Genomic DNA, 20,348 nt, shown 5'->3' on the forward strand with positions numbered 1-20,348 from the left:
TAAATCCTTCCTTAGTCTAAATCATGCTGTTCTCAAACATTTTCATGTCAAGGACCCCCAAAATTACAGGTATTTGGCCACGGACCCCCATCTCAAAATATGTTGTTCCAGGGACCACCCAGAAGCAAATATTATATTCAAAGACTTGTAAAAATAGCAGATATACAAGCTCACAGCGCGGCACCGAGTGCCGCGCTGCGAGCTTGTAGATCTGCTATTTTTGAAAAATCGTGAAAATGAGTGCAAGTCTTTGAATATCTTTGACCCGATCTTTGACCCGACTTCTAAATCCTTCCTCTAAATCATGCTGTTCTCAAACATTTTCATGTCAAGGACCCCCAAAATTACAGGTATTTGGCCACGGACCCCCATCTCAAAATATGTTGTTCCAGGGACCACCCAGAAGCAAATATTATATTCAAAGACTTGTAAAAATAGCAGATATACAAGCTCGCAGCGCGGCACCGAGTGCCGCGCTGCGAGCTTGTAGATCTGCTATTTTTGAAAAATCGTGAAAATGAGTGCAAGTCTTTGAATATCTTTGACCCGATCTTTGACCCGACTTCTAAATCCTTCCTCTAAATCATGTTGTTCTCAAACATTTTCATGTCAAGGACCCCCAAAATTACAGGTATTTGGCCACGGACCCCCATCTCAAAATGTGTTGTTCCAGGGACCACCCAGAAGCAAATATTATATTCAAAGACTTGTAAAAATAGCAGATCTACAAGCTCGCAGCGCGGCACTCGGTGCCGCGCTGTGAGCTTGTATATCTGCTATTTTTCAATAGTTAAAGTAGTCAATAATCCTAGGCCTGAATGGGTTAATGTACTGGTAAAGGCAGTGGAACAACAAAGACTGTGGTATGAAGTGAAGCCTTTCCAATGCGTGGAGCGTCTTTGGAGTGCATTTAAAAAGGATGATGATATTTTAGCAGAACATAAACCTGGTGTTTAACTGTAAATACACATCTAACCTCTGTATAGAAAATAAACCCAAAATAACTCAAAACAACAGGAAAACAAACAAACAACCGTTGTTTTGAAAATAAGAAAATATGGACAAATAAAATCTGTATTTCACATGGAATATCAAATCCATAAAGTAATGAATACATCATAACAAAACAAATCAAGACGGTGTACGAATATGAGACAACAAAATATTAAAATAGATTATTAACCACTTTAAGACCCTATTATATTTCATCATACGACCCATAGCAAAAATAGCTGATCTACAAGCTCACAAAGCAGGCTGAGAGAAAAACAGTGAAATAATAAAGAAACGATTCCTGACTCCTGACATGAGAGACTAAACAGCAGAGTGATCTACTGGAGGTCACACAACTCAGCAGTGTCTCCAGGTGAAAGATAAAGTCCAGCATGGAGGTTGTGTGTGAAGGTGGTGTGTTCTGTGTGAAGGGGAGTCATGGTGTCTGCAGACACACTGTAGAAGGACAGAGTACCTGCACCGTGGTCCACGTACACTCCTACTCTGGAGGAGACACAGACTGGGAGGGGAGTTCCACTGTCTCTGTGTATGAAACGATAACCTTGTTTGGTACACTCTAAAGACCATGATTTATCATTGTATCCAAATCCACATTCATTAACAGTCCCTGTTCTGCTGGTATCTTTATATGAGACTGCTATACAAACACCGTCTCCACTCCACTCTGCCTCCCAGTAACAGCGTCCAGTCAGAGCCTCTCTGCTCAGAACCTGATAAAATCCAGTGAATCTCTCTGGGTGATCAGGATATGATTGTGATTTGTCCATCTGTGTTACTTTCCTGTTTCCTTTAGACAGAGACAGGGTTTTATAAGCTGTGTTTGGATCCAGTGTGATTGGACGTGAATATCGTAAGAACTCAGCTCTGGTCTTGGGCTCTGGTGGTGTTGACAGTAAAACATCCACTCTGTTCACTGTCTCTGAGACGTTTGTCCCTTCCTCTGTGAGAACGTCCTCTAGCTTGTCCCTCATCTTGGACACGGCCGCGGTCACATCTTCAAAGTATCTCAGAGGACGGACGTGGCTGCTGACTGGGTGTGTAGATTCACTGGTCCTTGAGAGAGAGGAGGTGAAACGCTGTAGAAAGTGGATGTGATCCTCTGTGAGTGACAGCTGCTGCAGCTCAGCATGTCTCCTCCTCAGTTCAGAGAGCTCCTGCTCCACTCGCCTCCTCACTTCTTCAGCGCCGCTCACTTGACGTTCCTGCTGCTCTCTGATCTGCTGCCTCACCTCAGATCCTCTTCTCTCCATGGAAGAGATGAGCTCAGTGAAGATGGTGTCACTGTCCTCCACTGCTCTGTCAGCACAGTGCTTGATGGACTCCACCCCCTGCTGAAGCACCTTCACGTCTTTCTCTCTCTCCTGGATTCTCTTCTGGAAGTTCTGCAGACTCGTATCCAGCTCTTTCTGTCTCTCATCCCGTTCCTCTACGGTTGAGATGGTATCGTGACCTTTGTGTTTGTCCATGGAGCACAGAGAGCAGATAAACTGCTGATCGGTGCGACAGAAAACCTTCTTCTTCTTGTCGTGACGAGAGCAGATGTTCTCCTGAGGCTGGTGTTTCTTATGGTCTCCTGGTCCAGGAGGATCAGGAGGAGCATCTTTGAGTCCTGTTGATAGATTGACACACGTGTTTTTAATCAATCTGATAAAACATTTGTTTCAGTTGTATGTGCCTGTAACCTCATATGTGGTAGGTAGCCTATAGCAGGGGTTTCCAAACCCTATTTGTCTCAGGGCACCCCATAAATATGTTTTTTAATCCGAGGCACCCCTACATTATAATTTTCACTCCCAGCACCTTATATTTATAGCATATCATCGTTGTCGGGTAGAAACCTTATATGTCCAAAACCGTTTGTTTTGTATTTATCATCTATAAAATGTACTAAACTAGTGAAAACAGCAGATCTACAAGCACACATGTGTACTTGTAGATCGGTTGTTTTCACTAGTTTTGTGCGACAGTCTTGTATGATGAATCAGGGCTTTGCTTTACCAAAAGACGTACACATTTGAAACTTGGAGATACGAGGTTTCTGACCGACAGTGATGATATTTTAGTGATTATGTTTAGTGATTAACAGCCATTTTGGTTAGAACTGACTGAAAATAACTTTGTACTTCAAGTTTAAAATGACACTAAATATTTTTTCAAGTGTCCAAATAAATTCCAAATATTATCAAATGATCTCGCGGCACCCCTGGACAGCCGTCACGGCACCCCAGGGTGCCCCGTCACCCCAGGGTGTCCCGTCACCCCAGGGTGCCCCGTCACCCCGGGGTGCCCCGTCACCCCAGGGTGTCCCGTCACCCCAGGGTGCCCCGTCACCCACTTTGAAAACCCCTGGCCTATAGGAGTCAGCATGCCTCTGCTGCCTGATGAATATTGTTTTTGTTGGTGTATTTGTTGCCCTCCCACCGATCTGTGTCAGACTGTCTAGTAGTCAGTAGTAGACAGCCTGCCACACAGCCTTGTTATAAATACTGTGACGTGGCAACGACCAGGTTGTTATAAATACTGTGACGTGGCAACGACCAGGTTGTTATAAATACTGTGATGTGGCATCAACCAGGTTGTTATAAATACTGTGACGTGGCATGGACCAGGTTGTTATAAATACTGTGATGTGGCATCATCGACCAGGTTGTTATAAATACTGTGACGTGGCATCATCGACCAGGTTGTTATAAATACTGTGATGTGGCATGGACCAGGTTGTTATAAATACTGTGATGTGGCATGGACCAGGTTGTTATAAATACTGTGATGTGGCATGGACCAGGTTGTTATAAATACTGTGATGTGGCATGGACCAGGTTGTTATAAATACTGTGATGTGGCATGGACCAGGTTGTTATAAATACTGTGATGTGGCATGGACCAGGTTGTTATAAATACTGTGATGTGGCATGGACCAGGTTGTTATAAATACTGTGATGTGGCATGGACCAGGTTGTTATAAATACTGTGACGTGGCATCGACCAGGTTGTTATAAATACTGTGACGTGGCATCATCGACCAGGTTGTTATAAATACTGTGACGTGGCATCAACCAGGTTGTTATAAATACTGTGACGTGGCATCGACCAGGTTGTTATAAATACTGTGACGTGGCATCGACCAGGTTGTTATAAATACTGTGACGTGGCATCATCGACCAGGTTGTTATAAATACTGTGACGTGGCATCATCGACCAGGTTGTTATAAATACTGTGACGTGGCATCAACCAGGTTGTTATAAATACTGTGACGTGGCATCAACCAGGTTGTTATAAATACTGTGACGTGGCATCAACCAGGTTGTTATAAATACTGTGACGTGGCATCGACCAGGTTGTTATAAATACTGTGACGTGGCATCAACCAGGTTGTTATAAATACTGTGACGTGGCATCAACCAGGTTGTTATAAATACTGTGACGTGGCATCAACCAGGTTGTTATAAATACTGTGACGTGGCATCGACCAGGTTGTTATAAATACTGTGACGTGGCATCGACCAGGTTGTTATAAATACTGTGATGTGGCATCAACCAGGTTGTTATAAATACTGTGACGTGGCATCAACCAGGTTGTTATAAATACTGTGACGTGGCATCAACCAGGTTGTTATAAATACTGTGACGTGGCATCGACCAGGTTGTTATAAATACTGTGATGTGGCATCATCAACCAGGTTGTTATAAATACTGTGACGTGGCATCATCGACCAGGTTGTTATAAATACTGTGACGTGGCATCGACCAGGTTGTTATAAATACTGTGACGTGGCATCATCGACCAGGTTGTTATAAATACTGTGATGTGGCATCATCGACCAGGTTGTTATAAATACTGTGACGTGGCATCAACCAGGTTGTTATAAATACTGTGACGTGGCATCATCGACCAGGTTGTTATAAATACTGTGACGTGGCATCATCGACCAGGTTGTTATAAATACTGTGATGTGGCATCGACCAGGTTGTTATAAATACTGTGACGTGGCATCGACCAGGTTGTTATAAATACTGTGACGTGGCATCATCAACCAGGTTGTTATAAATACTGTGATGTGGCATCATCGACCAGGTTGTTATAAATACTGTGACGTGGCATCATCAACCAGGTTGTTATAAATACTGTGACGTGGCATCGACCAGGTTGTTATAAATACTGTGACGTGGCATCATCGACCAGGTTGTTATAAATACTGTGACGTGGCATCATCGACCAGGTTGTTATAAATACTGTGACGTGGCATCATCGACCAGGTTGTTATAAATACTGTGACGTGGCATCGACCAGGTTGTTATAAATACTGTGATGTGGCATCATCGACCAGGTTGTTATAAATACTGTGACGTGGCATCGACCAGGTTGTTATAAATACTGTGACGTGGCATCGACCAGGTTGTTATAAATACTGTGACGTGGCATCGACCAGGTTGTTATAAATACTGTGACGTGGCATCGACCAGGTTGTTATAAATACTGTGATGTGGCATCATCGACCAGGTTGTTATAAATACTGTGACGTGGCATCGACCAGGTTGTTATAAATACTGTGATGTGGCATCATCGACCAGGTTGTTATAAATACTGTGACGTGGCATCATCGACCAGGTTGTTATAAATACTGTGACGTGGCATCGACCAGGTTGTTATAAATACTGTGACGTGGCATCATCGACCAGGTTGTTATAAATACTGTGACGTGGCAACGACCAGGTTGTTATAAATACTGTGACGTGGCATCGACCTGGTTGCCTGGGCCAGTCACTGGGAAATGTGGGGAAACTCCCCAACGGCCAATGTAAATTCTCAGTATCACATTTAAAGGGATACCGTATTTCACTTTAAAAAAAAACTTTCGGTAATTTTTAAGGCTGGGACTTTAACTGATTATTTGTGATTAATTAATGACAGAAAATTAACGCAATTAAAAAAATGTACGCATTTTAATCGCACTTAATTTTTGCACCACAGAACCTTCAGTTTCGGACATACCGATCATAACGATGCACCAACAGAGACAACAAACGCAAAGGGAGAAGTAGCCGATCAGAGCGCTTTGCTTGGCCCAGTGGATGCCAAATTTAGATTAAAAAAACACACTAGTTGATTCACTCGTACAACAAAAAAATGCTTCTCAGGTCAAATATCGATGTGCGACTAAAATGCGATTAATTAATCACAGAGCCTGTAATTAATTAGATAAAAAATAATAATCGCAACCCAGCCCCAGTAATTTTATCGCCCTGGACAGATTTTAATTTGCTTGATTTAGTATTTAGATATTTGATATTTATTTTATCAGACACGCCCCATCCAGGGTAGCCTAGCACAGCTAAACAACAAGGTGGGGATGGTCTAGTCTCGAGTGCTAGCTCTTCAAATATGTGGCTCCAGAATCGTGAGTAGCCCCTGATTGGCTAGTTACAAAGTAAGGCGGACTTTGTCTCTCTCGCAGCATGACTCGTTTGAGCACATCTCATTCTCCATGCAGCAACAGAACAGACAGCAACACTCTTTACTGCTACAGTACAAATGTACACATCTCATTCTCCATGCAGCAACAGAGCAGACAGCAACACTCTTTACTGCTACAGTACAAATGTACACATCTCATTCTCCATGCAGCAACAGAACAGACAGCAACACTCTTTACTGCTACAGTACAAATGTACACATCTCATTCTCCATGCAGCAACAGAGCAGACAGCAACACTCTTTACTGCTACAGTACAAATGTACACATCTCATTCTCCATGCAGCAACAGAACAGACAGCAACACTCTTTACTGCTACAGTACAAATGTACACATCTCATTCTCCATGCAGCAACAGAACAGACAGCAACACTCTTTACTGCTACAGTATAAATGTACACATCTCATTCTCCATGCAGCAACAGAACAGACAGCAACACTCTTTACTGCTACAGTACAAATGTACACATCTCATTCTCCATGCAGCAACAGAACAGACAGCAACACTCTTTACTGCTACAGTACAAATGTACACATCTCATTCTCCATGCAGCAACAGAGCAGACAGCAACACTCTTTACTGCTACAGTACAAATGTACACATCTCATTCTCCATGCAGCAACAGAGCAGACAGCAACACTCTTTACTGCTACGGTACAAATGTACACATCTCATTCTCCATGCAGCAACAGAACAGACAGCAACACTCTTTACTGCTACGGTACAAATGTACACATCTCATTCTCCATGCAGCAACAGAGCAGACAGCAACACTCTTTACTGCTACGGTACAAATGTACACATCTCATTCTCCATGCAGCAACAGAGCAGACAGCAACACTCTTTACTGCTACGGTACAAATGTACACATCTCATTCTCCATGCAGCAACAGAACAGACAGCAACACTCTTTACTGCTACAGTACAAATGGAGCAGCATTCCTGAGGTTTCTGTCTTTGTCACCTGCTGTGTTTAGCTGATGCCACCGCGGTTTTCCCGGTGAACCTGTGCGCAAAGGTGGGGGCTCGGGAGTGTGGGGAACACACACCACTGACTATGGGGCTGTTAAGTATGACATCATTTTGTAGGCAGAGGAGAATTTCTGCCCCCAGTTTCCGTGAATCTTTTTACTATTTTTCTTCTCTTTGTTGTTGAAAGGAAAGTGTTAGAATTATACTTTAGTCGTTATTTTTTAGTCGTTGTTTTTTTAAATAGCGAGGGACAGAAAATGCTCTGGGGGCAGATTCTCCTCTGCCTACAAAATGATGTCACGGCTTAAAAGCCCCATTGCCGATGATAGATAGATAGATAGATAGATAGATAGATAGATAGATAGATAGATAGATAGAAAAACAAAGTGTTGAAAAGATATTGCAAAAAAGAAGAATATATACATAAAGTGACCACAAAACATTCAACGCTCATAAGTGACAAGTCACACACACAAAAAAAGCTATACTCAAAGCACAACTTAACAAACAGTGCCAAAGCACTGCTTTATGTATTGAGAGTGACTGTATTGGAAGAGACTCGTCGCCAATTGCAAGATATTTAAAAGTTATTTGGGGCCATGATGATAACCTCTTCTTCCCACTACTAGACTAATAAGGATTTATATTGTGTTATTGTTTACAACCACAATTAGTCACGTGTGGCAAGATCGCGGTTCTACTAGTTTTATAGTAGGTTAGTGTAGGCTTAGATTAGAAGCATTTTCAGAAGTTAATTTAATGTTTTCCATTTAATGTTTTCCTTTATCCTCATCTAATCTTGCGCTAATGCACGGAAAGAGTGAATACAATAAAAGATTATTAAAATAAATGAAAAAAGTTATCAAAAAACACGGCCAGCTCATGTATTAGGAGGGCAGAAAAAAGAGGGATGTTTTTGATGAATCTATCATGGTTAAAATAATAATCAGCCTGTTATGTCCATATTAACCCATAATCACTGCACAGCAAGACATGTTGTTTCCCCACATGGGCTTAAAGTACATTTACAATAATAGCTTAATGACTAGTACTAGTCTTTTTTATGTCCAGTGCTTTTGTGTTTAAGTTCATAAAGTTAACAGAAGAACATATATTTTTGAACATATACATTTGAAATTAAATAAAATTTTTACTTTTCAGGATTCCAATTGAAAAAAAAGAAAAAGCTAAAAATAATTCAGGATTCCAATTAAAAAATAGCCGATCTACAAGCTCAAAACGCGTCGCAGCGCGCCTCAGAGACAGTGCAGCGTGGCGTTTTGAGCTTGTGGATCAGCTATTTTTTTTACTGTATATGTATTATGAACCTCTGGAGTGAGTGTGAAAATATAGTGGTCCTCTCCATCATCAACGTTGCCACCCCTGGTCTATACGTTAAGAATGTCCTGTTATGCTGTCCTCATACGGCCCATAGATCTATCCTATAACCAGTGTTATGCTGTCCTCATAAAGCCCATAGATCTATCCTATAACCAGTGTTATGGTGTCCTCATAAAGCCCATAGATCTATCCTATAACCAGTGTTATGCTGTCCTCATAAAGCCCATAGATCTATCCTATAACCAGTGTTATGCTGTCCTCATAAAGCCCATAGATCTATCCTATAACCAGTGTTATGGTGTCCTCATAAAGCCCATAGATCTATCCTATAACCAGTGTTATGCTGTCCTCATAAAGCCCATAGATCTATCCTATAACCAGTGTTATGCTGTCCTCATAAAGCCCATAGATCTATCCTATAACCAGTGTTATGCTGTCCTCATAAAGCCCATAGATCTATCCTATAACCAGTGTTATGCTGTCCTCATAAAGCCCATAGATCTATCCTATAACCAGTGTTATGCTGTCCTCATAAAGCCCATAGATCTATCCTATAACCAGTGTTATGCTGTCCTCATACGGCCCATAGATCTATCCTATAACCAGTGTTATGCTGTCCTCATAAAGCCCATAGATCTATCCTATAACCAGTGTTATGCTGTCCTCATAAAGCCCATAGATCTATCCTATAACCAGTGTTATGCTGTCCTCATAAAGCCCATAGATCTATCCTATAACCAGTGTTATGCTGTCCTCATACGGCCCATAGATCTATCCTATAACCAGTGTTATGCTGTCCTCATACGGCCCATAGATCTATCCTATAACCAGTGCTGTGTTCCACCTGTAACGCACGTATACGGCGTCTGCTGGTGGAAATAAAAATATGAACAGCGTCTGTCCTCGGGAACCTTTCAAAGCAGCGTATCTGATAGGCATTGTGCACTGGCGTCTGCCCTGGACACACAAGCCGTGGAGTGTATGCCCTCAAAGTAAATCTAGAATACACCACTGCCTATAACATACAGTATACAGTAAATCTAGAATACACCACTGCCTATAACATACAGTATACAGTAAATCTAGAATACACCACTGCCTATAACATACAGTATACAGTAAATCTAGAATACACCACTGCCTATAACATACAGTATACAGTAAATCTAGAATACACCACTGCCTATAACATACAGTATACAGTAAATCTAGAATACACCACTGCCTATAACATACAGTATACAGTAAATCTAGAATACACCACTGCCTATAACATACAGTATACAGTAAATAGAATACACCACTGCCTATAACATACAGTATACAGTAAATCTAGAATACACCACTGCCTATAACATACAGTATACAGTAAATCTAGAATACACCACTGCCTATAACATACTGTATACAGTAAATCTAGAATACACCACTGCCTATAACATACAGTATACGGTAAAGGCTCTGATGAAGGCTCTGAAACGCATATAAGTGTTCTTTGTTGGTGTGTGTCAATAAAAGAAAAGTGGACATTTGAGTACTTGACATTTTGGATGTGCGACCTCCTTATTTTAAATTCCTACTTTTTATGTAAACTAGACATAACAATGATGTTAAGTCGGGTGTCTTTAACTAGGCAACGATGACACGCGGTGCAGCGCACTGGCCGGGCTGCCACGCTGTGGGCAGACAGACAGACAGACAGACAGACAGACAGACAGACAGACAGACAGACAGACAGGCAGGCAGGCAGACAGACAGACAGACAGACAGACAGACAGACAGACAGACAGACAGGTAGGCAGGTAGGCAGGCAGGCAGGCAGGCAGGCAGTCAGGCAATCAGGCAGGCAGGCAGGCAGGCAGGCAGACAGACAGACAGACAGGATTTGGCACAGAGCAGAGGAGAGGCACCACCAGAAGCAAACACGGAAAGTTTAAGCTCGCGGGAGGATCTGCGCTCCTCTCCCACCAGAACAGTTTAGCTGTCTTTAATATTTTTCCTGATAGTTTTTATTTTGTTCATTATTGTTAAAGGAGCTTTAGTCAACCTTTTCTTGAAAAACGGACGCTAAAATAAAAATAATCTTTCGAAAATATTTTATAAAAAATATTAAGCTTCATAAATGTGTTTCTATTAAAAAATGACCACAAAAAGCATAACATAATGATAACATAATTATTTTGACCGTTGTCAGGTTGACTTTGTTTACATCCCTTATCAATCATATAAAAGAATAGAAGAGGTGTGTAAACAAATTCACTCTGACAACGGCCAAAATGATTATTTTATCATTATTTTACGCTTTTTGTGGTCACTTTTGAATAGAAACACATAAGCTTAATCTTTTTTATAAAATATTTCCAAAACATCATTTTTATATTAGCGTCCGTTTTTCAAGAAAAAGTTGACTATAGCTCCTTTAAATTCAGTGTTCAGGTGTGGGGCAGATGTGTATGGGGCATTTAGGAAAACACAGGATGATATTTAAATGACAAAGGGATAATAATTATGCAAACATGGACAGTTTGACAGCAGAATATGAGTAGGTGAAATGTCTCTTCAACGGCCAGGTGTCGTAGGTGAATCTGACAGATACTGTAGGCGAAAAGACTCTTCACTACGGCAAAAGTGCCGGGCAAAATTGATTGATTGATTGAAGACTTTATTAGAAGAACCTTTGCATAGGAAAAGGATTTTGGCGAATATGTTTTGGGCGAGTCTGCCTGACACCGTCTATACTTTAGCAAACTATAGCCAAAGCTCTGATTGCAAGCAAACTCATCATATTTTCATGTAATCATTTATAATTGTAATTATCTCTACTACTGCTTCTTTTTTATTTCCTATTCTAATAAATATTCCATGTACATTAAGCTTAACTCCTCTTGCACATTGCACTGCTGCTATTGATCAGTGATTGTATATTCTGCACATTACCTGATCAGTGATTGTATATTCTGCACATTACCTGATCAGTGATTGTATATTCTGCACATTACCTGATCAGTGATTGTATATTCTGCACATTACCTGATCAGTGATTGTATATTCTGCACATTACCTGATCAGTGATTGTATATTCTGCACATTACCTGCAGCTTTTTGAAGCTGCTACAAAATGATGAGCTATTGTACCTGTCTTGAAACCTAACTCTTCTTTTCATTACTGTACAGTATTGTATCATATTTTATTGTATATTTCTATTATAAATAAGTAAAATCATACTATTAAAAAAATAAAAAAATATACCACTCATCAGTTAGTATTTAGGAGTTCGCCGCACATCCGGAGGCAAAAAAAAAAGAAAAAAAAAAAGAAAAGAAAAATCTTCCACTTCCATGAATATATCATAATAATTCATGTTTTTGTAATAAGACGTTTCGTCTCTCTTTAGTGGTCTCACCTGTCTGCTTCATGCTCTCCACCACTCCAGCCAACATGGTGTTTTTCTTCAGAACGGGTCTTGGGAAGAAGGTTTGTCTGCACTGTGGACAGTTGACCGGCCCTCTCCGATCATCCTGGTTCCAGAAGCCCTCGATACACCTCCTGCAGTAGCTGTGTCCACAGGCAACAGTCACTGGATCCTTCAGGAGATCCAGACAGATGGAACAAGTCAACTGTTCCCGATCCATTTTAGTACGACTGTCAGGCAGGCAGGCAGACAGACAGGCAGGCAGGCGGGCGGGCAGGCAGGCGGGCGGGCAGGCAGGCAGGCAGGCAGGCTGGCTGTACTCCGCGGAGATACAGTGAAGTTTCCTGCACAGCCTGGTAGGCAGTGGGTAGAGAATGAGGCTGAGATTTGGCAAACAAAGAAGGACGAAGTCTTGGAGGGCATAAATCTGTCTTCCCGGGTTTGATGCTGTTGTACAGCACAACGTTTCCATGGATTACAAAGGGTTTTATAGACAGAACATTCGTATCACTGGTCCTTTCAGGCATCCAATCAGATCACTCTGCGTCTCAAGAGGAGGAGGAGTCAGCATCAAACACGGGCCACTGCTGACAACAAAATAATAATACACTTTTATACCGAGGTAAATTACTTCAAGGGTTATAACGATGTTACACAAATCAAGATTTCACACACAAAACAAAACAAAGGAAAATAATGAAAGAAAATGAAAGGCTATGGTACCACCAGTGGTACTTGTACCACAGGTTGACAGAGGGCTTTTCAGATGACAGGGTTACTTGAGGACATGAGGAGATTCACTTCTACCAGCTAAACTAGTTTGTCAACTTACTTTAATAGTTGTGGTTTCCAAGGTGAACATGTGCTGTAGTCTTGATGAGAACGTCTAAGGTGTGCCAACAAATACTGGAGTCAAAACAGATAATTATCTCCATGATGAGTGATTAATGAAGGGCTTGGCAGGATTGAAAGAAGAATGCAGTGTGACGATAGTTCTTGTGTGGCACGCTATGTACCTGCATGGTACATGACGTGGGTGTAGATTAGAGATTAGATTCTTCCGCCTTCTTCTGAAAACCAGCTGACCCTCCTCCGTGTACTGTAGGTCACAGGAGACTTGGGTCACGCACTGTCGGGTCAGTGTACTGTAGGTCACAGGAGACTTGGGTCAGGCACCGTCGGGTCAGTGTACTGTAGGTCACAGGAGACTTGGGTCAGGCACCGTCGGGTCCATGGGGATTCGCTTCCCCTCCTTGAATCCTAGGACTGCTTGGTAGCCTCCTTACGATAAGATGCGGCCCCAGCTATGCTGCGACTGCGGTTTTTCCTATGAACCTGAGCGCAACGGTGGGGGCCGAGGGGCAAGGAGGTTCACAAGCTTATGAGAAACAACTAAAATAAGACCTTAAAACCTGGCGAAAACAGTTGCGTGCATCAGCGCAAGATGACGATAAAGGAAATCATTAAATGGAGAATATTAATAACTTCTGAAAAGCCTACTAGGCCTTAAAACCTGGCGAAAACAGTTGCGTGCATTAGCGCAAGATTAGATGAGGATAAAGGAAATCATTAAATGGAAAACATTAAATTCACTTCTGAAAAGGCCTACACTAGCCTACTATTAGTAAAACTAGTGGAACCGCGATCTTGCCACACGTGAATAATTGTGGTTGTAAACAATAACACAGACAATATAAATCCTTAGTCTAGTAGTGGGAAGAAGAGGTTATCATCATGGCCCCAAATAACTTTTAAATATCTTGCAATTGGCGACGAGTCTCTTACGAAATCGGCAAGAGTGCCTCTCAATACATAAAGCTACGGTATATAACCTCTCCATCATCGGTAATAGTCAGTGGTGTGTTCTCCCCACACTCCCCGCCCCCACCGTTGTGCTCAGGTTCACCGGGAAAACCATGCTAGCTCAGCTACACTCTACCTGCCATTGCTAACACAAGGCAGCAGATTGGTCTGGCTATGTGAGGCTACAGCTATGTCATAATTCCAAACGTGCAAACATGACCCTCTTACTTCAGTCGACTGTATATTAGTATCTTCAAGTTCATAAAGTAAGAAGTAACATAATAACCTGTACATGCATTTGAAACAAAACAAAAAAAAACTTTTCAGGATACCAATTTAAAAAAATTGCAAAAATAGCAGATCTACAAGCTGAAAACGTATCACAGTGCGACACATTTTGAGCTTGTAGATCTGCTGTTTTTGCTATTTTTTTGGCTGGTGGCCAAAAAAAAAGAGTCTAGTATATAACATATTGAGCAATCAAATACAACTTGTTTGTCCAATTCTTAGATCAATATGTTATTCTCAGATTTCCATAGCTAACTAGACAAATGTCTAACACATTTTGGCACTAATCATGTTCATACTCCGCTTGTTGGTGGTGAGAACTGTACACTAACTGATACCATTTATGGATTGTGTAGTTATCATTTATGTTGTCTGTAAAAGTTGTGGTATTAAAAGCTTGTGTATTTATATGTGCCGCCCTCGACCCGACGAGTCGGTAGAGTATCTGTGCGCGCGCTGGTTGTGGGGGCTGGTCTGGCCAAGATGCCAGGGCTGAATTTTAGTCCCAGTCCGTCCCTGACTGTGGCCAATGTCTGTCCAACACCACAACCTGGACTTCAAACCGGCGCCGGCCGAACAACACCAAGGACCGAGACAGCAACCACACTTGCACAGAACGTCTCGTGTCCCAGACGGCGCCCGGACGAACCCGGCCCCATATCCTGGACACCTCAAACAATAGAAGCTTCTTCTCGTCTTTGGTCGATAATACAAATCTACAGCACACAAAACTTTATATAATCCGACCAGGCCTCTAGTGTGACATCATACACAACAAAAATAATATCGCCATGCGTGCCTATCAGATGGGTCTAGGCTCAGAGAAAAGGACGTCCCTGCCTTGCACAGTCCCATGAGAAGTCAGACATTCCACAAAACAGCGTCATATGTCAGTTCATTTGAATGTTCACATTGTAAGATTACTTTGACACAACTACATTATAATAACACTCAACAATCATAATCCATGATCCACAGCCTCTCCATCAGTCCTCCTCCTCTCCTCTGATCAATCTATTGTGACACTGCATTCCTTTCAATGCTGTCAAGGCCTTCATTAATCACTCATCATGAACATAATTATCTGTTTGGACTGTCAAGTATTTTTCCATTGTTGACACACCTTAGACGTTCTCATCAACAGACTACAGCACCAGTTTCACCTTCATGGAAACCACAACTATTAAAGCTACTTTGACAAACTAGTTTAGCCGGTAGAAGTTAATCTCCTTCGTGTCCTCAAGTAACCCTGTCCTCTGAAAAGCCATCCGTCTATAAAATAATAACCATAATTATGAAGTATAATACACAGCCACTCACCTTTGCAGCTAAATAACGCATCAACTCTTATAATTCCAAGTGCTTATCAGGGTGGGGGGTCCCCAGTTAAATATATTGTATTCATATTTTTCGTGGTCCTGAGTTAAATATATGATTATTTTTCGCTCGCTGGTTCTCCGAGCCTCCCAGGGGACACGGGGCTCAGAAGCACCCCTCCCCTCGGCTGTGAATTCCTGCTCACATCACCAGAAAGTTCCGGAGACCCAGAGCCATACATGATCCGATGACCTATGACCTATGACCTGGTCGTCAAATTATTGGTTCACGAATGAGACAAAAACAAACACAAATCTCCACAATAAATGCTTATTAGGAGTTATCAGCCCTGCTTGTAATGTAAACCTTACATTTAGGCCAAACTACCGTACAATGCAGGCCATAAAAGTGGACACTAAAGAATTCATATTACTAAGTACATTTATATCTATCTGCTGCAGCCTCTTTAATGCAGTACCATCATGATTTATTTGGGTTTTTTAATTGATTTAAAAAACAAACAAAAAAAAAAACATCTTTTTGGGATATTACCATTAGAGGTGGCAAAGATTGCATATGATTTCTGTATTGCTACATGTCGTCTGTAGTCTATTATAGTATAAATATGATAGCAATGTCAAAATAGTATCTGATTACCCTTATATCTGATAAAAGTTGTATAGTGAATGAAATGACTCAGCAACTAATGGCTCGATTTGGATGATTCTGCTATCAAAGTATGTTTTCTGGTGTGCTGAGTTGATTTATGAGGTGAAGCAATTCAATATGTTAAAGTTTTCTAGCAAATAAACAACAAATTAGTTTTAGTTTTTAAATGATTATCACAATAATTACAAATGTTACATCAGTCTTAATATTCCAAGAATATGTATTTTTTTTATCCCATGATTTTGTAACCCATTTTCACCCAGTGCCAATTGCCTATGTAATCCCGGGCTCTGCTCTCCCTCTGCCGCACCTGGGGAGACAACGGACTGACCTCATGCTTCCTTCACTGCTGAGTAGTCCAAGTGGTTTCTTTTCAACTGACAGTGGGGATTTCCCTGGTATGGACGTAGCGCGTGGAGGGAACACGTTATTCCAACCAGTTCCTTTCCCCTCCATCAGGCGCCCCGGCTGGCCAGGGGGAGGCATTATTACTGCTACTGCATGTTTTTATGAGGGTATCAACCCTAGGAGACACGGGGAGAACATACAAACTCCACACAGAAAGGCCCTATCACCAACCCCACCTAGGGTGTGGGCGCTGATGACGCGGAGGGAGAAACACGCCCCCAGTGCACACAGCGTCCCCCGGCGGGAATCGAACCCAGGACCTTCTAGCTGTGAGGCGAAGCGCTAACCACTGTGCCACCATGCCCCCAGAATATGACATTTTGATGAACTACCATATGGTTGATATGAACTACACAATCTCTTCCTCATCAGAATGAATGAAATATGATGAACAAGTGTCTTATGTTGATGAGAAAGGCTTTGGACATGGTTGTGATTCCATGTGCAGGTGTGTTGTAAGGTGAGCTAAACTTGACAATAAAAACATGATGATTGAATAATGGAATGTACTGTCATTAAACACACTGGCTGAGGACCGTGTGACTGGAGGACAGGAGGGGATCAAGTTCTACCAGTTCTAGTTTTCTGACAAGGTATCTTTAGTAGTTGTGGTTTCCCTGAAAGAAACAAAGTCTTTGAACATTGTTGTGATTCCATAAGTAGGTGTGATGCAAGGTGTGCTGATGGAACGATGAGGAATAAACCTGACAGATTAAACAGATACTGTACATCAGGGTTCCCCAATAGGTGGCCCGCGGGCCACCGCAGCAACAACACCAGTATAGTGTCGTTTCTCAGCTTTTTGCCCTGGCAGGAGCCAGGGCACACTTTACACAGCCAACAGATCCCAGGGCACACCTAGAGATATGGAGTGCGTGGCTATTTTCAAAAATGTTTGCCTCTTTCTTATATTATTTTACAATTTGGCCAATGTTTTACCAGTTTTTATATAGTTTGTTGATTATTTTTGAGGCAGTAAGGGTCTATTTTACTTTCTTTTAAACAGGTTTTAAAAGTTCTTAAATCGTAACTTATTTGTATGTATTTTTTGTCGCTGGAGTAGCGGGAACGCCGCCGTCGCCCCCCGCAATGCTGTGGCCCTCGGGTTGGTACCCTAGACATAATTCAATGCTGTGGCCCTCGGCTTGGTACCCTAGACATAATTCAATGCTGTGGCCCTCGGCTTGGTACCCTAGACATAATTCAATGTTGTGGCCCTCGGCTTGGTACCCTAGACATAATTCAATGCTGTGGCCCTCGGGTTGGTACCCTAGACATAATTCAATGTTGTGGCCCTCGGCTTGGTACCCTAGACATAATTCAATGCTGTGGCCCTCGGCTTGGTACCCTAGACATAATTCAATGCTGTGGCCCTCGGCTTGGTACCCTAGACATAATTCAATGTTGAGGCCCTCGGCTTGGTAACCTATACATAATTCAATGCTGTGGCCCTCGGCTTGGTACCCTAGACATAATTCAATGCTGTGGCCCTCGGCTTGGTACCCTAGACATAATTCAATGCTGTGGCCCTCGGCTTGGTACCCTAGACATAATTCAATGCTGTGGCCCTCGGCTTGGTACCCTAGACATAATTCAATGCTGTGGCCCTCGGCTTGGTACCCTAGACATAATTCAATGCTGTGGCCCTCGGCTTGGTACCCTAGACATGATTCAATGTTGTGGCCCTTGGCTTGGTACCCAAGACATAATTCAATGCTGTGGCCCTCGGCTTGGTACCCTAGACATAATTCAATGTTGTGGCCCTCAGCTTGGTACCCTAGACATGATTCAATGTTGTGGCCCTTGGCTTGGTACCCAAGACATAATTCAATGCTGTGGCCCTCGGCTTGGTACCCTAGACATAATTCAATGCTGTGGCCCTCGGCTTGGTACCCTAGACATAATTCAATGTTGTGTCCCTCGGCTTGGTACCCTAGACATAATTCAATGCTGTGGCCCTCGGCTTGGTACCCTAGACATAATTTAATGTTGTGGCCCTCGGCTTGGTACCCTAGACATAATTCAATGCTGTGGCCCTCGGCTTGGTACCCTAGACATAATTCAATGCTGTGGCCCTCGGCTTGGTACCCTAGACATAATTCAATGCTGTGGCCCTCGGCTTGGCACCCTAGACATAATTCAATGCTGTGGCCCTCGGCTTGGCACCCTAGACATGATTCGGCCCTTGGGGAAAACTAATTGGGGAACCCTGGTGTACATGATGAGTGATTGTGACTGAAGGTCGCAGTTTAGTATGTGAAACACACATTCTGACGGTGTCAGGCATATTCGCCTAGGATATATTCGCCTACACGCATTTGGTCCTTTCGCCTGGCATTTTCGCCTTGGAGGAGAGTCTTTTCACCTACCTCTCTGAGCCATTTCGCCTACCCTCAATTCTGTCAGACTGTCCATGTTTTCATATTATCTCTTTGTCATTTAAATATTATAGTGACTGTGACAGTGGTGTTACATGTCAAACCTACACAAGGCTATCCTATGCACTCCATAGTAATCACATAAATACAGAGCTATTGGAATAAGGTGCGCCCAAATAATTAATTAATCCATTTCCCGATACTATAAATTCTTTGGTGCAGTATTGAACAGTATTGTACAATGAACAGTATTGTAGGCCTATAGCCTATTGTTTTAACATTAGGCTATACAACATATATATGTAGGCTATTAGACTATATATAGATATGCTACATCTAAACAACCTTGCCTGTCAACAGGCATAACAAAGAATTTTGCCATTTGTTTTAGGAATAAAATGTGATGTAAATAATGAATGTCAAATAAACTGTTAGATTCACTTGACACCAATGTCAGATAATATGCAAACATGGACAGTCTGACAGCAGAATTGAGGGTAGGCGAAATGGCTCAGACAGGTAGGTGAAAAGACTCTCCTCCAAGGCGAAAATTCCAGGCGAAAGGACCAAATGCGTGTAGGCGAATATTTCCTAGGCGAAAGTGCTGGTGACCATTCTGACTCCGGGCCATTGAGGGGGGCCACAGCAAATTGATACTTTACAGCAGGGGTTCCCACATGTTTTTTTTGTCTCAGGGCACCTCATGAATATTTTTTTTTAATCCGAGGCACCCCTACATTATAATATTCACTCCCAGCACCTTACGGTATATTTATAGCATATCGTCGTTGTCGGGTGGAAACCGTTCGTTTTGTATTTATCATCTAAAATATGTACTAAACTGGTGAAAACAGCCCATCTACAAGCAAACAAACACCTCGCATCGCGAGGCGTTGTGTGCTTGTAGATCTGCTGTTTTCACTAGTTTTTGTGCGACGGTCTTGTAACTTGGAAATACAAGGTGTATACAGTGACGATATTTTAGTGATTATGTTGCGAGGAAAACGTTGAGATAACAGCCATTTTGGTTAGAACTGACTGAAAATAACATTGTACTTCAAGTTTAAAATGATACTAAATATGTCCAAATAGATTCCAAATATTATCAAATGATCTCGCGGCACCCCTGGACTGCTGTCGCGGCACCCCAGGATGACCCGTCACCCCAGGGTGCCCCGGCAACCCAGGGTCCCCCGTCACCTCAGGGTGCCCCGTCACCCCAGGGTGCCTCGTCACCCCAGGGGGTGCCCCGTCACCCCACAGGGTGC

At 42.3% G+C, this 20,348-nt stretch overlaps 1 protein-coding gene across 1 annotated transcript; it reads right to left on the bottom strand.

Moving 5' to 3' along the window:
• Positions 1-1,331: 1,331 nt before the first annotated feature.
• LOC308283363 (tripartite motif-containing protein 16-like protein) lies at positions 1,332-12,437 on the bottom strand (the record flags this gene model as incomplete). The annotated part of the gene is made up of 2 exons (XM_080723786.1): positions 1,332-2,623; positions 12,209-12,437. The coding sequence occupies 2 exons, from the start codon at positions 12,435-12,437 to the stop codon at positions 1,332-1,334; spliced, it is 1,521 nt and encodes a 506-aa protein (XP_080579912.1).
• Between the last annotated feature and the right edge of the window lie 7,911 nt (positions 12,438-20,348).

The sequence above is a fragment of the Nannobrachium achirus genome, assembly GCF_963921795.1.
Source record: "Nannobrachium achirus genome assembly, chromosome: 4".
Lineage (NCBI taxonomy): Eukaryota > Metazoa > Chordata > Actinopteri > Myctophiformes > Myctophidae > Nannobrachium > Nannobrachium achirus.